The sequence below is a fragment of the Periplaneta americana genome, chromosome 7, assembly GCF_040183065.1.
Source record: "Periplaneta americana isolate PAMFEO1 chromosome 7, P.americana_PAMFEO1_priV1, whole genome shotgun sequence".
Taxonomy (NCBI): Eukaryota; Metazoa; Arthropoda; class Insecta; order Blattodea; family Blattidae; genus Periplaneta; species Periplaneta americana.
In genome coordinates this window covers 32,560,691-32,578,546 of record NC_091123.1, presented here as the reverse complement: position 1 = coordinate 32,578,546, position 17,856 = coordinate 32,560,691, and the positions used below count along the sequence as shown (strand labels likewise).

The following is a 17,856-nucleotide window of genomic DNA, read 5'->3' as shown; positions in this document are numbered from 1 at the left end:
ACGTAAGGAAATCTGCATTAAACTTAACTGTAATTTAATAAAAAAAAAATATATATAGGGGAGGGTGTTGTACCTTGAGGATAGTGTACCTTGGAACACTTGATATTTTCTAGTCAATGCTGCTATCTAGCGACGTATTCAAGAAACATGTTATAGAATTTACATCAGAGGGCAGTGTAAACTGTTTCCCGCACTTTTCTAAGCGTTGCTGTTCATGTGAGACAAGCCGTTAAATTTTACCTCTCTGTAGTAAATAATTTGAGTTTCGTATTTAGGTGTTTTATATATTGTTCGAAAGCTGAATCAGTGAAACTTAACTACCAGTCGATTCTGCACTTCTTGGTGAGTAAAATATACTATATTGTTTAAACATTAGTCACAATCTATGAACGATGAAAGTATTTTATCTTTGCAGTGCATGGTCTTGTACCTTGAAACAGAAGTAGGTGTTGTACCATGGAACACGTTCCAAGGTACAACATATTAACGCTTACTTATTTCTGTTTCAGGTAAAGATGCCTCGTAGTAAATTAGGGGTAAAGAGAAAGCCTGTCGACGCGGAATTAATGAAAAAGGCCGTAGAAGCGGTCACTGCCCCACAAGACAAAAGAATTTCTATTAGGGAAGCATGTAAAGTGTACAATGTCAAACTTGCTACATTGTCAAGACACCTGGCTGCTTTTAAACAATCTGGAAACGAGAATTTTACTTATTCAGTAAATTGTGATGTGAAGAGAATATTCAGTGATTCTGAAGAGCATTTTCTTGTTCAGTATGTTAAAAACGTTGCAAAAATGAATTACGGTTTGTCTAAGAAAGGGGTTAGAGAACTTGCATACAAATTCGCAGTTGCAAACGGAAAAGAATATCCTCCAAAGTGGAATGAGGAGAAAATTGCTGGGAAGGAATGGATGCGGTGTTTTATGCGAAGGCATGCAAGTGATTTATCGATAAGAAAGCCGGAGGCAACAAGTTTATCGCGTTCAACAAGCTTTAATAAAGCCAATGTTGATGCATTTTTTAAAAATCTTGAAAGTGTGCATAGTCGCTATGGTCCTAATCCCGCACAAAGGGTTTGGAATGTAGACGAGACAGGTCTATCAACTGTCCAGACTCCTGCTAAGATTGTTGCTCCAAAAGGTGTTAAACAGATTGGAAGTTGCACTTCAGGAGAAAGAGGAAATCTGATAACCATGATAGCAGCAGTTAATGCTATAGGTAACCACATTCCACCCATGCTGATATTCCCAAGGGTATTCTTTAAAGAAAGAATGTTGTTTGGTGCTCCACCTGGAACAATTGGGGCAGCAGTTTCATCAGGATGGTCTAATGATGAAATGTTCCTGAAGTTTATGGAACATTTCATCAAATTTGTGAAATGTTCAAAAGACGAGCGCGTCCTCTTGATTTTAGATAATCATGAGACCCATCTCTCTGTAGAGGCTGTTGAACGAGCTTCTGCAGCTGGTGTTGTAATGGTTACATTTCCACCTCACACGTCCAATAAACTGCAGCCACTCGATCTAACTGTCTATGGTCCTCTGAAGGGTTATTATAACCAAGGAGTGGATGCGTGGATGATCAATAATCCAGGGAGAACTTTTGACTTGTATTGTGTGGCTGAAGTCTTAGGAACAGCTTTCCCTCGAGCATTTTCAACTACAAACATAGTTAGTGGCTTCAGGAAATCAGGAATATTCCCATTAGATCGTGGAGTATTTTGTGAGGATGATTTTCTTGGTGCATATGTCACGGATCGTGAAATTGACCTGCAAGCTGCGACTCCCAGTTCCTCTGGACTCAATCTACAACCACAAAACAGTGGAACTTCGATATCAGAGACTCCTGAGGCATCCCAAAATTCAAAAAATATTGTAACGCCTGAGGAAGTCCAACCTTATCCGAAGGCAATGCCCAGGAAATTGAATACCCGTGGAAGAAGAGCTGGTAGGACACGAATTGCAACAGACACTCCTGAGAAGGAAGAGATAAGGTCATTGAAGGAGAAAAGAGCTTCCAAGACCCGACCTAAGGTTGCAAGAACTAACTTAATCGGTAAGTTGCAAAATGTTGCCAAAAGGAATCGAGTGCCATCTTCCTCTTCGTCTGAAGATGAACCTGTGCCTTTGGTCTCCACTGATGACGAAGACAGCACTGATGAAGTCTGCATTTTTTGCAACCAATCATTTTGCAAAGATACGTGTGGAGAACAATGGATTCGTTGTTTAAAATGCCTACGATGGTCTCATGAACTTTGTGCAGGCGTTGATAAAGGAGCGTGGAAAACATATGTGTGTGACATTTGTAAATAAATATTTCATTTCATATTAAATAAGGGAAGCCTAAACTGCAAACAATAGTGAAACACGATTTTAATTTTGATTTTTATGTTTAACAGTGTGAATTTTTAAGTTCTGATGTTCTTTAACATAATTTTATTTGAAATTCTTAAGTTCATGTTCTGTTTTATGAACTTCTCAAGTTATTCATGTAAATTTATGACTCTCTGTGTCAAGTTACGTTCTTTAACATAACTTTATATCTTATTGTGTTAGCTTCTCAAGATCATTAACGTAAATAATTCTGTCTTTATTTTCTTAGTTTTTTACATTCATTAATAGGCCTACTTAGGAAGTTTATCCATTTAACATTGTTTTCTGATATGCTTATGTGATAATTTAATGTGGATTATTAAATACAACATAAATTTCCGTAGTGTAAGTTTTGCACACACAAAACATCCACTGTTCCAAGGTACATTACCATGTTGTACCTTGGAACACTTGCCACGTTTTCTAAAAAATGGACTCTCCCTTCTTAGGGTATTCAATATAATATAGTCAGGCATATGTATCGATGGCTATACAGTGTTTCTTCAATCAAGACAAATCTGAATGTAAAATCTTGCATACAACGAAATGTATGGGCATAAATGTAAAAAGTGTTCCAAGGTACAACATTCTCCCCTATATATATATATATATATATATATATATATATATATATATATATATATATATATATATATATATATATATTTGTACATACATGGGGATGAATATAAAGACAAAAAATAATCAATTTAACATTATAGTATAATTTTAAAGTACTGTACTTATCTATGGTATTTGTTTCCAAATGAATATAATTAATTAATTATTCATTGCAATTTAAAACAGCTCATTGCCGTCATATTGATGTGTGAATCGTTTCGACTACCAATTTTGCATTGTCTCGAGACAAGGCCTCGTGGAATGAGGAGCGATTATGAAATAAGGCCTACGAGAAGATTCCGCCATGTTAATGTGGGAGTATGAAGACAAATGAAAAAAAAAAAGCCAAACTTTTATTTAAAATCCCAAACATACAATTCCAATCATGCTCACATTAACAAACACGAACAGCATAAACGTTTCACGAAATTGTAGAGATTCGATGAATCCTCTCTTACTTTTTTAATGTCTCTTTAAAATTTCACCGATTGCTGTGCACGTAGTTTATAGAACGTACTGTAGATGATTGAATAGCCTTTGTGCAGTAATCGAAGCTTGGTTAATTTTTGTGTAATAACTACAATGCATTGCATACACTTTGTTTACCTTTCCATATCCCTGCACAGGAATGAAGTGGTAGAGCCTGACGGGTATATGTACTAAAACATGAGTAAAAAGTGTCTTAAGCTACTTCGTATGTACTTCATACGATGAACATTAATTTATTCCTTGTTTAAATTACGCTTCGATCATGCTGCATCTAGTAATATATCATGAATGCGTCGCAAATAAATACGGGAAGGTGAATAACAATAACACAAGTCTTCGCCAGTTACTGTGATTTGGCGTTCTCGTAGAAGGAGACAGAGCATTTAGAAAGCGTGTATGTTTACTTTGTACTTCTTTTCTCCGCAGCTCGTCAACTAGCCTATGCGATCAACAGTAGCTAGTCTTTGTATTTAAAAAGTGACGCAGTATAGGCCTATAACTACGACTCTCACAAGGTGATCGGGAGTCTGGTTTCCACTAGATCTATCGAGGTATGCAGTAATTCACTATTAACAGAAAGTTACATCAGTTTTTGTACCACTTTGTCATTTTTACTCTTCATCCCTAAATTTTTTTAACTATCACTTTTGAAAAACCCTGTATTTAAGTAAAAAAATTATTGTAATTAGAATTTATTGTACTAATAGAGTACGGTGAGATTTCATTGTGAGTTCAGCAGAGAAGAGCTGTCTAGACTGGAATGATGATGATGATGATAATAATAATAATAATAATAATAATAATAATAATAAACGTGGTTACCCAGAATAAGTTTCGTGATTTTAAAATCTTCATAACAGCATTATATAAAAATTATCTGTTCCTAAAAGTGCAGCCTTTTAACGCTAAGCGTCAAGCGAGTGTGCGAAAATAATTTTCAACACAGACTTTCAACTGTTTTCGCCGATTGTCAGTTGTTTGCCACACGATAACATACGGAAGCAATCGCAACCGAGTATACAGTGGTTCAAGCAATAGCAGGCGTACTTTTAAAAATTACTTTTTGGTTAAGAAACGTACATAAATGAAAGGCATTGCTTCAAGAATTAATTTGATGACTGTAAAATTAAACAATTAAGAATTAAATGCAATTATATAAAAAAATTACGGGGCACTTTGGTATGAATGGGGGATCTCACGATCTGCAGTCGTATGCTCTACTAGAGTGCTATATGACCGCTTGCCTCTAATGGGGTAATGTTTGACTATTACAGTGAGAAGGAATACAACAGTGTTGAAGTCCGGGCGAATTTTCTCTATACGGACAGACAAACTTAAAAATGATATTTGTAAAATGAAATGCCATTATTAGCATTTGTATTGTCTCACAAGTTTTACTATAACCATTTTCATTGTAATATTATCCATAATATATATATATATATATATATATATATATATAATATTTATATTTATAATCGCTTTCCGGCCTTCTTCCGGTAGTATAGGCCTTCATCTGCATAAGTTTCTGGGCAGTTCTGTTGTATATAATATCGTAAGAAGTTGAGAAGAAAAGAGATTTTACCAAAAGTCTGCTGCCTACGGATTAAGTCATGAGGACGCAGCTAACATGTAGAAGAATAATTTATTTTCTTTTAGTGGTTATTTAACGACATTTTATAAATTTCTAGGTTATTTAGCGTAGTGGAATTGATGATATCGCGATGAGGCCAATGATTCGTCATGGATTACCTGCTATTTCCTTTATAGTGTAGGAAAGGCTCGGAGAAAACAACCAGGTAATCACCCCAACCAGGAATTGAACCCACGCCCGAGCGCAACTCCAAATCGGCAAGCAAACGCCCTTACCGCCTGAACTACGCCCGAGGCTATCTAGAAATATGTAGTTATTCAACTCGTAAATGTGTAAAGTTGTGGTCTTTAATGAATTATGTAGCCGTACTCTACCAATAAAAAATATATGTATCACTTAAATTTACAATGTCTTATATTAGTGATTAGTGGTAAAATGAGTATTACCACATTTAAAATGCATTCTGTTTGAAGTTTTCTTATTGTAAAATAATATAGTGTGGCTAAAAAAGTACGTAGCTAAGCTAACCTTATGAGAAGAGGGTCGTGAGGAAGGGAGTGCATGTTGATTGTTATCAAGTACCGTGACTCACGCAAATGTACATACAATTTGCTTATTTCCATAATTTTGTCTCTGTGTATGAATGCAGTGTTTTATTAATATTATATACAGTGCTGCTTAAATTTAAACGGCTAGTAACTAATTTATCTTCACATGTGTTGGTGTGACCACATGTCATGTACTTACACAGATTAGATTTCAGAAACCTTTGATTTCAACACTATTTATATCATTGTCACGGCCTCCTTTTGGTCTACACTGCATAATTTATTTTAGACGTAATTTTGAACCTTTGGTTTCCTTAAAAGCCATAAGTAAGTGAGTTATACATTCGTGATTTCCTTTATATTATACGGAGACAACAGAGAGTAACAGTACAAAATTATGGATTGTAAGATTAACAATGAATATTTATAAAATTGTCCATTGATTAATTATAAACCTTGTGAATATAGTTTTTACACTACATGCCAACAAATGAGACAAAATCTAAAATTTATATTTTTAATTTACTGAACCTGCTAGAATTTGTTCGAACGTGTTGTTCATTAGGCAACAAGCTATTTGAGAATATTGCTTTCCCATATAATAGCTTAACAGTTTAATAATAGTTCAAATAAATTCACTTTCTTACTAACTGTAGCTCTCTTTTTTTTTTTTTTAGCAAATTGGAAGGACTTGACTAAATTAGACCCTGAAACAACTGTAATCCGAATATGAAATAATAATATTTATTATTCATTATACTTTAATAAACAACGTATCGCTTAATAGCAACTGCAGTCGTTTCTTATTCATCCAAATGTATCTACTATACAGCTTTTTGACAGACTTCATGGCAAGCTGTTTTTGTTGTTGAGGAGGTATCTGTACATATATTGAGCATGCAAAGCATCCAGCCCATAGACACACTCCAACTCTTGTATGCTTTCGAGAAGCAATCGAAGCGATGTTACAGCAAAGCCAATGGTGGAAAAAATGGGTACATCTCGTGTCACACAGCCCGATCGGTATTACTGGTATCCATTACACAAGCAATGTTATTAGTCTACTAGTACAGTATTTTTCATATTACTCAGCAAAGGAGCGTAATGGTTTATTAGTTTAAATGAAATGTTTAACTATAATATGCATACCGCATAAGTTTTTGGTTTGACATGTGGATATGAATATAATGATTGAACATTAAACTGGAAACAATTGACAACACATTCCCTCTGCTGCCCGATCTGTTCACATCAACGGACAGTGTCTTTAATATTCAAACGTAACAGGTTTGCCAACATCTAATCACTGACCAACTTACAAATGTGGCTAAAGATGTTGCTTTATCTTCTACTGAAAAATCGGCTGTACAAACATACGATTTTGTAGTTCAGTAATAATGTCAATGCTAATAATGGGTATTCATAATATCTCCTTAAAATTCTCAGATTAACAACACACATAACATAGCCAATTTCTTCCCATCATTCCCTTCGGAACACAGCTTCCACACTCCGACCCAATGCAGCAAACTAAGGAACTTCTATGAGGATACAGCTTACATCATACAAGTTAAAATCCCCCTGAACCAGCCGCTCTAGGTCATGGTAGGTCTCAACCAAGTCTTTACTCTTCTTAGGATACTGAAAGAACGCCGTCTTTGCAAAAAGGTTAGGGAGAGAGGTTAGGGGATCAGGTGATCTCTTGACCCCTCTGCAGGCACCATGGATAGGTGTGATCGAAATTCAAACTTAGGTGTATTGTATGTCATACAGATACTAGCGCGAGTACTGTTGGCTATGATATACACTGAAGACCCACTTTCATAGCTAAGTCGAGAAATTGTGATCTGAAAACGCTATATCTTTGCGACATCCATGTTAAGTTTGAAGTGTAGATTATAATGCGTGAGGGTTATAGGAGTAGGTAGTCAGATATTAAGAAGACGACTTTTCAAAACGGTGTCGTCTTTGATTTCTTGACTATGCGTCATTTGCAGCTTGGACGCCATGAAGAACGCCTAGTCAAGTGGATAATATCGTAAAATAATACTTGTGAAGTCTATATCAATTTTTTTACCCAATTTTTATCGGTATTTTGCACGGTATTTTTTGTTATTTTATTGTATTTCACATATGTGTAAACACAAGTGCGTATAGATCGTTGTAGGTTGATCTGTGCGAACAAGTGAATATGAAATGTAATTTAAGGTTGTGAGTATAATGAAGACGTAGAAAATTATTGAACAGCGAAAGGTATAATGCAGGAGAAACAAGAGTAAAAATATCGAGTGCAATATTTCTTGACGTATATACTCTTCTTCCGACGAATTGAAGTAATAAATGAGCGAGAGTATAGTGAGGGCTATAGATGTAGCAAGTACAGCGTCGTATATATGTATAGGACGGATCTTACTGGGATTTCTTATGAAAAATGCTTCTGCTAGTAATAAATTGGCAACATGATCTTAAAATAATGTAGCGAAACTTACTGTGTCAGACTTTATGACTTGTAAATGGCTTTATATACCAGCGGTGATTTATGTGTCATTAAATCGTTAGTACTATTACTTGAAATTATTACGCAGTCCGTCTATAATACTCGCACTGGTAATGTTATTAAGTTGCTGAACAGACTTTGAATCGCGCTACTGTACAGCAGCATGTGGCAACAGAGCCTCGACTGATGGCGACAACGCGTCACTTCGATTTATTCGTTTCAAAGACTAAAAATACTGTAAATATTGCAGGCTATGCAGACTGTCCCAAAATTGGCGCACACGGGTTGCATTATGTTCCTTCATAATTTCGTATTAAATTGTTTATGGTTGGAATTAGAAGATGGAGAACACGAGCATTAGACAGGAGTGATTGGTCGGATGTTCTGAGGGAGGCTAAGGCTAAACTATAAGGGCCGTAATGCCAATGATGATGATGATGATGATGATGAATTTCTTTGTTATTGTATTGCTTTTTACTTATAATGACAAATACTGTAAACATTACATTACTAAGAAATTGTATGTCGCTCATCGTTGCCCAGTTGTGCAATTAAAAATTCTTCGGACGAATTTTTGTCATTAACATTTTCATCACGGATTCACACGATGTATGCTGTGTGCGCGAATTTCAGTACAGTATATATAACGTTTAATACTTGGATAGAGCTTCTGTTCGCGTATGAACTGAAACCGATGTATATATTAAGAAACCTAACGATGCAAAGCTGGCTGCGAATAATGTAGACCTGTTGGTATCTCCTCTGGAAACTCTAGAACGTGGTATGGTTTTAACGTAATACTATATTGTACTGTTTCCAGGTTTTAAGTGTGACTGGTTCAAAAGGTAGGCGTACTTTCGTTTCTTCTGCTGTGATTTCACATTTTATCTATGGTTCATAATTATTGTCATCGGTGCAGGAAGCGACGGAAAATACTCGTCATGAGACCAAATTCAGGGATTCCTGTTGCGGAACGACTGACAATAGGGAATCCCTTAGTTGGCGCCAACTTGTGAGTCATGACATGAGGTATGTCGCTACTCGGCCAGTCTTTAATAGTCTTTGTACTAAGCAGAATTTTTCTCAGCTTCTGCTTTGACGTCAAAGAGATACGTGTCGCATTAAAAAGGTAACATCACGGCTTTGCAGAACAAAGAAAGATACAATCATGATCTTTATTTGGTATTGAATCGCAGTCTCCGGTGTTACAGTCGTGGCACTAGTTAACGAGTTTTTAAGCGGCTAAATAGGAAGTAGTTCAGTGGCTGAGAGGGAAGTGCAGGTTTGATATATTGAAAGAAAATCGAACTATACTCTGAGACATTACTGTGAAAAATGTTGAATGCTAGCAATAAATTGGCATCATGTCTTTGGAAACAGTGTAGTAAAACTAAACTACCAGACCATGTAAGGTCAGTTGTTTTGTGCCGTCTACATGTAGGCTTAATCTGTTAGTTTTTTTTTTTTTTAATTTTTACTGTTATTAGTACTAAATTATACTCAAACCTTTCGTAATACTCATATTTTTTACTTGGTTATTTAACGACACTGTATCAGCTACTCGGTCATTTAGCAACGATAGAATTGTGATGGCGAGATGGTACTTGGTGATATGAGGCCGACGGTTCACCATCGATTACGTGACATTCACCTTACGGTTGGGGAAAACTTCGGGGGGGGGGAAACCTCAACCAGATTATCAGCCCAAGCGGGAATCGAACCTCACGCGAGCGCAACTCTGGATCGGCAGGTAAGCGACTTAGCGACTGAGCTACACCGGTGGCCTACTTTATGGATGTTGACAACCTCAAGGAGCTGAACAAACTCTGAATCCTAAGCCAATATTTGTGAACAGTACCTCGAATGTAGGCGATAAAACTTTGCTTTCGGTTTAATCATTTCAAAAGCTGGAGTGAAGTATAAATTAAATAAATTATAGGCCTACGTATTTGTTGTACTTAGGCGGTATGGTAGAAATCACATATCAGTATAATGAGTACAAGAGATGTTCACTTCCATGAAGAGCTCTGAATATGCAGGATGTTTCGTAACATGTGTGACCCACTTCATTGGCGGACAGGAGAGACAAAAACAATACAATACGTACCATATGATCTTGCCTCCAAGTTGCAGTCGTGTTTATATGTCAGTAATGTGATACTGCTTACGTCACAGAAAGTGCTCAAATTGTCCACCTTCAGCACGAATGTAAAACTGTAGTCATGTCGTAGATTGCCGTATTCTTTAAATAATGCTAAGTGTTTGTTGTTTTAATTGGTGGCCGTTTTCAATACGTTAACGTATTCTACATCCGAATACGATCGCGTAGTATTCACCGCTCTTTCCTTATATTCAGCATATCCGGGGTTCGATCCTATGGTCCGGCTGTTTTGACTTGGATTTTTCGTGACGAATACTGGAGTAGTACCGCTTATGAGGACCACGACCCGCCTTCATCTCAATCCTATACAATAGTTAATCACTTCTCATATACACTATCTACCAAAAAGTAATTGGGCACCCAGGATTTTACGTGCTAGGTGCCATATTTCGGCTCCTACTATGCAGTGGTATGCAGACAATAATGTTCACCGGTTGGACTGGCCTGCACAGAGTCCTGATGTCAATCACATTGAGGACCTTTGAGATGAATTGGGCCGGCGATTGAGGTTTCGGGAAATTCGGCCAACTTCCATTGTCCAACTGAGTGCCATATTGCAAGAGGAATGGCGACGCATTCCAGTGGATACCCTACACAAACTAGTGGAGAGCATGCCTGACAGGGTGACTGCTGTTATAGCAACAATAGGTGGTACCACGAGGTTCTAAAGGGGCAAAAACAGTGCCCAAGTACTTTTTGGTAGATAGTGCATAACCTGAACATTTCCGCCGTAGACTTACTCTCCATGGTCTCGTATGGACAAACGTGCCCTTCAGTGGGAATAGTTGAGAAATCCGGGGTGGGACGTATTTCATAATTATTTTACACGTGCTTCACGTTTTCTGTCTCAAAATTACCCAACCTCAGTTGTAATTGGCGAGAAACTGCACCACTCACAAAACGTCACCGTTTACATTTATATTGATCTAGTCCATCTAGTTAGTGTCTTAATTTCGAATCAGCTATAAGAACTGGAATAACGTTGTAGGCGTGTTCCGCAAGAGAAAATTGCGTTCAGTAAACGCACATCATTAACGTTAAACAAAAGTTCTGTGTTCTGGTTAAAAACATTTGAAGATCAAACCACGCGAGATAAACATAGGGTCTTTCAGAATGCACTATTGTCGCCTCGCACTGGTGGGTGGAGCTTAAAAGCTCAATTTACTCGATTTAGTTTATACCGACTGAGATTAGTGCCGCACCCTACACATAGGTTAGTTATTATATTTAGTAGATACATACCACATCTCATTTGTAAGGGTATAAACGCTTGTAATATACACATTTATTAGGATTTGCTTGGTCGCTATTATCCGGATAATCTGAATTTTCTACAATTCTGTGCAGAATCCTGATAATCTGGTTGTTGCTGCATCCCTTCCCTCTGTACAACGCCTCATTGGATTAACTTCACTTTGTAATAGAGAGGTAGATTTTGGCACTATTTATACTGCATGTGACATTTGTGGCAGTACGTATAGGCCTACATGGCGATTGTAAATTGAAATAGGCCTAAACAAGATGAACATGTGTTGTGATGAGTCGCTGAAGCTTAGCCTTTATTAATAGCTTGTAATGAAAATGCAGCTTTATTAATTATAACATTAATAATAATAATAATAATAATAATAATAATAATAATAATAATATTCGGAGTGTAGGCTTTCAAACAATCACTATGAACGAAAGAATTTTTCGTTTTCAAACTCAGCGGTTTCGGAAGTATCGGTACTCTATGACTGGTATTTTTAGACGAGGGGCTCGTATGATTTAATCTTTATCATCATTTCAATATTTTCTTTTTTTTTAATGTGTGTAAGCAATATTCAGATTGTAGAACCCTAAGGTTGATGCATAAGTTCATAGTGTTTTTTTCCCATGGCATTAAGACTTTTATAGAAACTTGTTTGGAAATTGCCACTTGTCACTCTAGTGTTATACTGGATGTTCATTTCAAAGTGTGTCATGACGTCACTATTGTGAGTCAGCGATTTGAAGCGAGTTTCAGCTTTTATGTCAGAGAAGTTGCCTATTAATCAAGGCGTTCAATCTGAACTTGAAAACGTGTACGGTATAACTTGAACGTCGTAGCAACAGATGGCGGCCTGTAAAGTCTGTGTGCTACAATAACCTCTTTCGAACTGTGTTTTGCGCGGCCATGTCGTACTCAGGGTATTTGCTATCATAGGTTGCTTACGGCAACATTCCACAGTACAAATCAAATGCTCCGTGTCCATGTTGACCGTCGAAGTTAATGTCAACAAATACGTAAGTAATCGTCTTAACCCTCTCCCCATATCCCGACATTAAGGAAAAAACTCACCTCAGTATATGTTTCCAAACAGTTCACATTCCTGCCACTACCAGCGTTACCGTACGTATCGGTAAGTACTCTTCAGAATGAACGCCGTACTTGCTAGGCAACTTCTCTGGCACATAGGTAATATGCCTCTGCGGAGTGTAAGAAGATTGAATTCTTTAGGCTCATCGGCTAGCCACATGACGGCATATAGCGAGCCATGACACATTTTGAACTGAACACCCAGTAGTATTCTGTTACTGAATACGTCTTGAATTCTTCAATTTTTAAGAAAGTTTGTGTTAATTACAGGCTAAAGAAAATGGAGTGTCAAATAGGTGGGAGGGAAAAACGTTTCGGACATACCCTTTTGATTTTAACCGAAGAATGAAGGCACCGGAGGCCGCTGGAACAATGTGTATCGCTTATGAGGAGAATGCCATGGGAAATATACGACACGAAATGATTTTCTCCTTTCAAAGAGGGCCATTTTGACTTGAATGATTCTTCAGGTTCAAGAAGATCGTTTAAACGCTTTAATCCACGATGTTCCACCTCTGAGGCTCGGGAAGAAATGCGATCAGTCAACCATCGTACGACATTATGTGGGCAAAGTTAAACAAATGGGCATATGGGTACCGTAAGTTTCAAGCGAAAACAAAAATCAGCGTGTTCCCATATGTACTTCTTTGCTTGCTGATCTTATTTGTGTCTATAAAGGTAGAAGCCTTAACCTCCCGTTACCCTCGGGCCTCTATGATGTGTTACAGGAATAAATGTACAGATAAATTTAAAAAAATCGGCCGAATCCTGGTAGCAGTCCTCCTTTATGTAGGCAACAAGCTTCGCAAGACACTCCACAAGTTGCATACATTTAGGCCCCTTTGTTCACGGCACATGCGCAATGCGTTGTAACTGGAACTTAGTAAAATCAGCTAATTTTTGTTTCTGAGTCTGTATCACCCTTAAGCGTTTTGTTTGAACAGGCAGTACCGACTTTTTGTTTTTTAATGTAGGTCTACGGTATTCATTAAATTTTGCCATTTTTTTTTTTTGTGAAAATTAAAAGCAACCCCAAAAAATAAATACGTCTATACTGTAATTTATCATCAAGTATTCTTTCAGGGCTCGTTATTGTTCACTTCTCCCTTTTAAACAAACATCATATAATAATTGCAATTATGCCTTATGTGTCATATTTATATGTGTTCATAATGTAATGTTTCTGTAACTTTTTTAGTACATATTTATATATTAGTAGGCAGAAAATGTTTTAGTGAGTCATACAGGTGATCTATTCTTTCATTATTGTGCTGAGCGAAGGTGAAATTCTGTTGGAAAAAAAAGAATATAGCTAGAGGCAATAGAGTCTCGACGTTGTGTGTCAGAGGAAGAACAGTTGTTTGTATACATCTGCATTATGATTAGTGTAATAAGTTACTAGTCAGCGATGTATATAATAGAGGTGGAAAGGTACCGACCACTCTACCCCATAATATCCTGGGTTAGTTGCTTCATGAGTGATGTCTTATTGGTGATACTTATGAGGTTCAAACGTGTCTTCAGAAAGTTGACTAAACAGCAGTAAAACCAGTTCTGAAATTTTGTATAGGCTAAGTTAGTGTGAATCGGGATTTGGCTATTTTGAAGTATGCTGGTTATATCCTATGAGAACTTCGCGTTTTAATTTGGTGTTATGTTGCACAAGATTTATTGTTAAATCTATACTTGAATTATTACATTGACTTTTCCTTCCAGTGTCTTTTGATGTCGCATTTACACTTTTCACTATGCTTACGACAGTTCTTTAGTTCTGACAACTGGTGACATTGATTGTACATTAACCTTCTTTTGTAACATACGATTTTCTGCCTTCCTCTTAGTCTCCGCATATGATCCACATATCTTAAAATAATGATATGATAGAACTTTATGCCACAGTCTGTTTGCAGTACAAGGAATTTTTTAATGGTTGGATTGATTGAATCTACCCGTTCACAAGCCAATGCGCAATGCAACGACATAAATATTTGTAAAACAAATTTTTAGTCTTTTTAACGAACTAGTGCCCTTAAGAGCAACAGTAACAAATATAAATGATACTCGGGAGGAAATTAAACACAGAATAAATATGGGAAATGCCTGTTATTATTCGGTTGAGAAGCTTTTATCATCCAGTCTGCTGTCGAAAAATCTGAAAGTCAGAATTTATAAAACAGTTATATTACCGGTTGTTCTGTATGGTTGTGAAACTTGGACTCGCGCTTTGAGAGAGGAACATAGGTTAAGGGTGTTTGAGAATAAGGTGCTTAGGAAAATATTTGGGGCTAAGAGGGATGAAGTTACAGGAGAATGGAGAAAGTTACACAACACAGAACTGCACGCATTGTATTCTTCACCTGACATAATTAGGAACATTAAATCCAGACGTTTGAGATAGGCAGGGCATGTAGCACGAATGGGCGAATCCAGAAATGCATATAGAGTGTTAGTTGGGAGGCCGGAGGGAAAAAGACTTAGGGAGGGCGAGACGTAGATGGGAAGATAATATTAAAATGGATTTAAGGGAGGTGGGATATGATGATAGAGAATGGATTAATCTTGCTCAGGATAGGGACCAATGGCGGGCTTATGTGAGGGCGGCAATGAACCTCCGGGTTCCTTAAAAGCCAGTAAGTAAGTAAGTATTATAATTGCCATCATAATTTTCGAATAGTAAAACTGTGTTGGATAAGGATATGATAACGATTTATAAACTGCTTTTTCGTGCTTTAGGCTGGAGACTAACGGGTTAATGAGTGATGCAAGTCTCCTTTTTTTCTCTCCCTCCGCTATAAGAATATTTTGTTTTCCACTCTGCGGTCCAATGTTTGATTTTCGTCTGAGAAGCGATTATTAGGACAAGATTGTGTGAAGATGGTAAAGGCAGAGTCGATATATGAGCTACACTACTTGGTGTAATTGCGCAGTTTGGGGTTTTTTCAGTAACAGCACACGACCTCTCTTCTCTGCAGACTATCCTTCGCCCTGGCGGAGCGCTCTCCCGATGGCGCTGCTGTCCAAGAAGGGGTGAGTGGAGAGAGGGTTGGTTGGGGTTGCATGCGTATTGATCGTCTAGACGGCGTAGGTTTGGGCGGGGGTGAAGCGGGAGACGCCGTCTGGCAGCCACATGAAGGAGACTGCCCGCCCGCCCGCCAGCCCGACCTGTGTGCTTCAGCGTGGTGCAGGTAATAAAAACACCTCCCCTCTCATTCTGCGTCTTCTGGCCATTCGAACAACGGACCGCAGAACACTAATGACGTGGCAAAAATCTGATGCAGTGATCACTTCGCTCGGATGTCTGGTTGAATCTTCGCAGCCGTAATAAGTGACCCAGACATACCACAAAATGTTAACGTCTCGGTAACTCAGGGGGTGTAAATTACAAAATTCGTTCCGTTTTGTGTATACTCTATTTTTTTTTCATGGAGTGCAGTTTCATAGAAAGGACTTTGCCGACAGACCTTCTACTGCCCCCTACTAATTGGTTGTCATAAATAAATGTCTTTCATACTATGACGGAAATCTTGTCTTTTCTTGTTAGTATCCAATCACAACCCTCGTTCAGAAGAATTGACAGGTGCCCGTCAAATCCACGTGGAGGCAGAGTTGCCGCATCTTTTCCGAATTCCAAGAATCCCGTCAGGTTCACTGCATAATTTCGAAGGTCATCAGGATTGTGACAACTGTGCAATGTTGGGACTAGGGGACAGGATGGAATTGTCAGAGGTGTTTGTGTAGGAAGTCATAAATCTGTAAATGGGTGTTCAAAGGAGCCACCGAACTGTACTCCTTGAAATAAAATAAGGTATACAAGTAGTTTTGGATTATCGGCCATTTTCACCACCCATGATCAAGCCAAGCTGCCTAATTGAAAATGGTTATTAACGATTGCCTAAGATCTCATTTTCATCCCAGCGTTCGTAATCTCTGACACTCGTCAAATCGTTAGCCAGATTTGAAGAAGAGATTTTGATCTATCAGCTCAATTGACCGACGTCAAGTTGTTGAAGCAGTATTGGCTACATACTGGATGTAAGGAAATATTTCATGGTATATGAGACAAATTTCAGAAATGTTTTTAGCGAAATGGAAGATAATTTGGTGCCGAGATGCTGTACGTGTCTAGAAAATGTGTCAAATTAATCTCCTTCACAAGAAAGACGACCAACGATCGGAGAAATGCTGATGAAGTGGAGAAATGGTGACGGAATGATGTCGATGCCTATGTTTTGGAAACGGGAGATCCCAGAGAAAAACTAACTTCAACCTTGTCAGTCACAAGACAGTGTCAATGTGAGTTTTGTGCGTTTATTCCTATGATTAGAGATAATCGGAATACAAGGACCAAAATGTTGTCAACATTATTTTAAATTAATTAAAAGCTTTAAATATCTCTCTTGACAAATTACCTAAAACAGTGATTGCGAATTGTCACGAAATGGTGATGTAATAGAAATACAACCCGCACACCATTATTGCCGAGTGAGGGTGGATGGGTATCTCCACAGGTAATGCAGTGAACGACAGTGCAGAGACGGATCGTGACTGGAAAACAAATACAAAATAATATCCTTATAGTAAGTCTACTTAATAGCTACATACACTTTATCCCTTTCTTATTCACCATGAAAGAAAAGGCGCATTTTACATCAGCAGACTTTTCAAATTAGAAAAAAATACGCCGAACCATTTTACCCCGACCTAAATATAGAAGCCGATACTTTTTGTCGTTTGGTTATTAATAAAATATTCAACTTACAGGTAAGGGCGTGGTAATCATTATGGCAAGAAGAATAATAGTTCTTTTATGTTCCATTTAACATTTTAAAACAAATGAAATGCATCCTGTTTTCGATATGATCAGGAAAGAAAAAATGTTCCTGCCATGCTTCTTAAAATTTAAGGTTTTGCCTATTCGTATTCTATTTTGAAAGACATTTCGAAATACAGTATCCTACACACAGTATTACAAGTGTACTTCCGCTGCTTACTTCTAACGAAGTGAAGAGAGTAAGAAGAGGGTGGGGTTATGATGCCATCGTTAGATTTGAGTAGAGGCAGGACATGTGTCGCTTTTGGCTATCCCTGACTTAAAATATTGTAACAGTTATTATTTACTAATTCCGAAGTATAGTACACATCAGTTGCCTTTGATTTAAACTAAATAGACAGTCGCTGTTTTTGATTTGATATAAGGACTCGTTAACTATTTTATTAACATTATTGCATTTTA

General features: G+C 37.5%; 1 protein-coding gene across 5 annotated transcripts in view; it reads left to right on the top strand.

The window, feature by feature from the left end:
* The window catches only part of mnb (minibrain), a 401,856-nt gene that overhangs the window by 78,862 nt on the left and 305,138 nt on the right, over positions 1–17,856 (top strand). Inside the window, exon 1 of one of the 5 annotated variants that reach the window (XM_069830564.1) lies at positions 15,665–15,808. The exons of the other annotated variants lie outside the window; for them this stretch is intronic. Within the exon in view, the coding sequence (XP_069686665.1) occupies positions 15,751–15,808 (58 nt within the window). The 5' untranslated portion in view covers positions 15,665–15,750. Of the gene's footprint in view, positions 1–15,664; positions 15,809–17,856 lie in introns of those variants that run through there. 5 annotated transcript variants of the gene reach the window in all.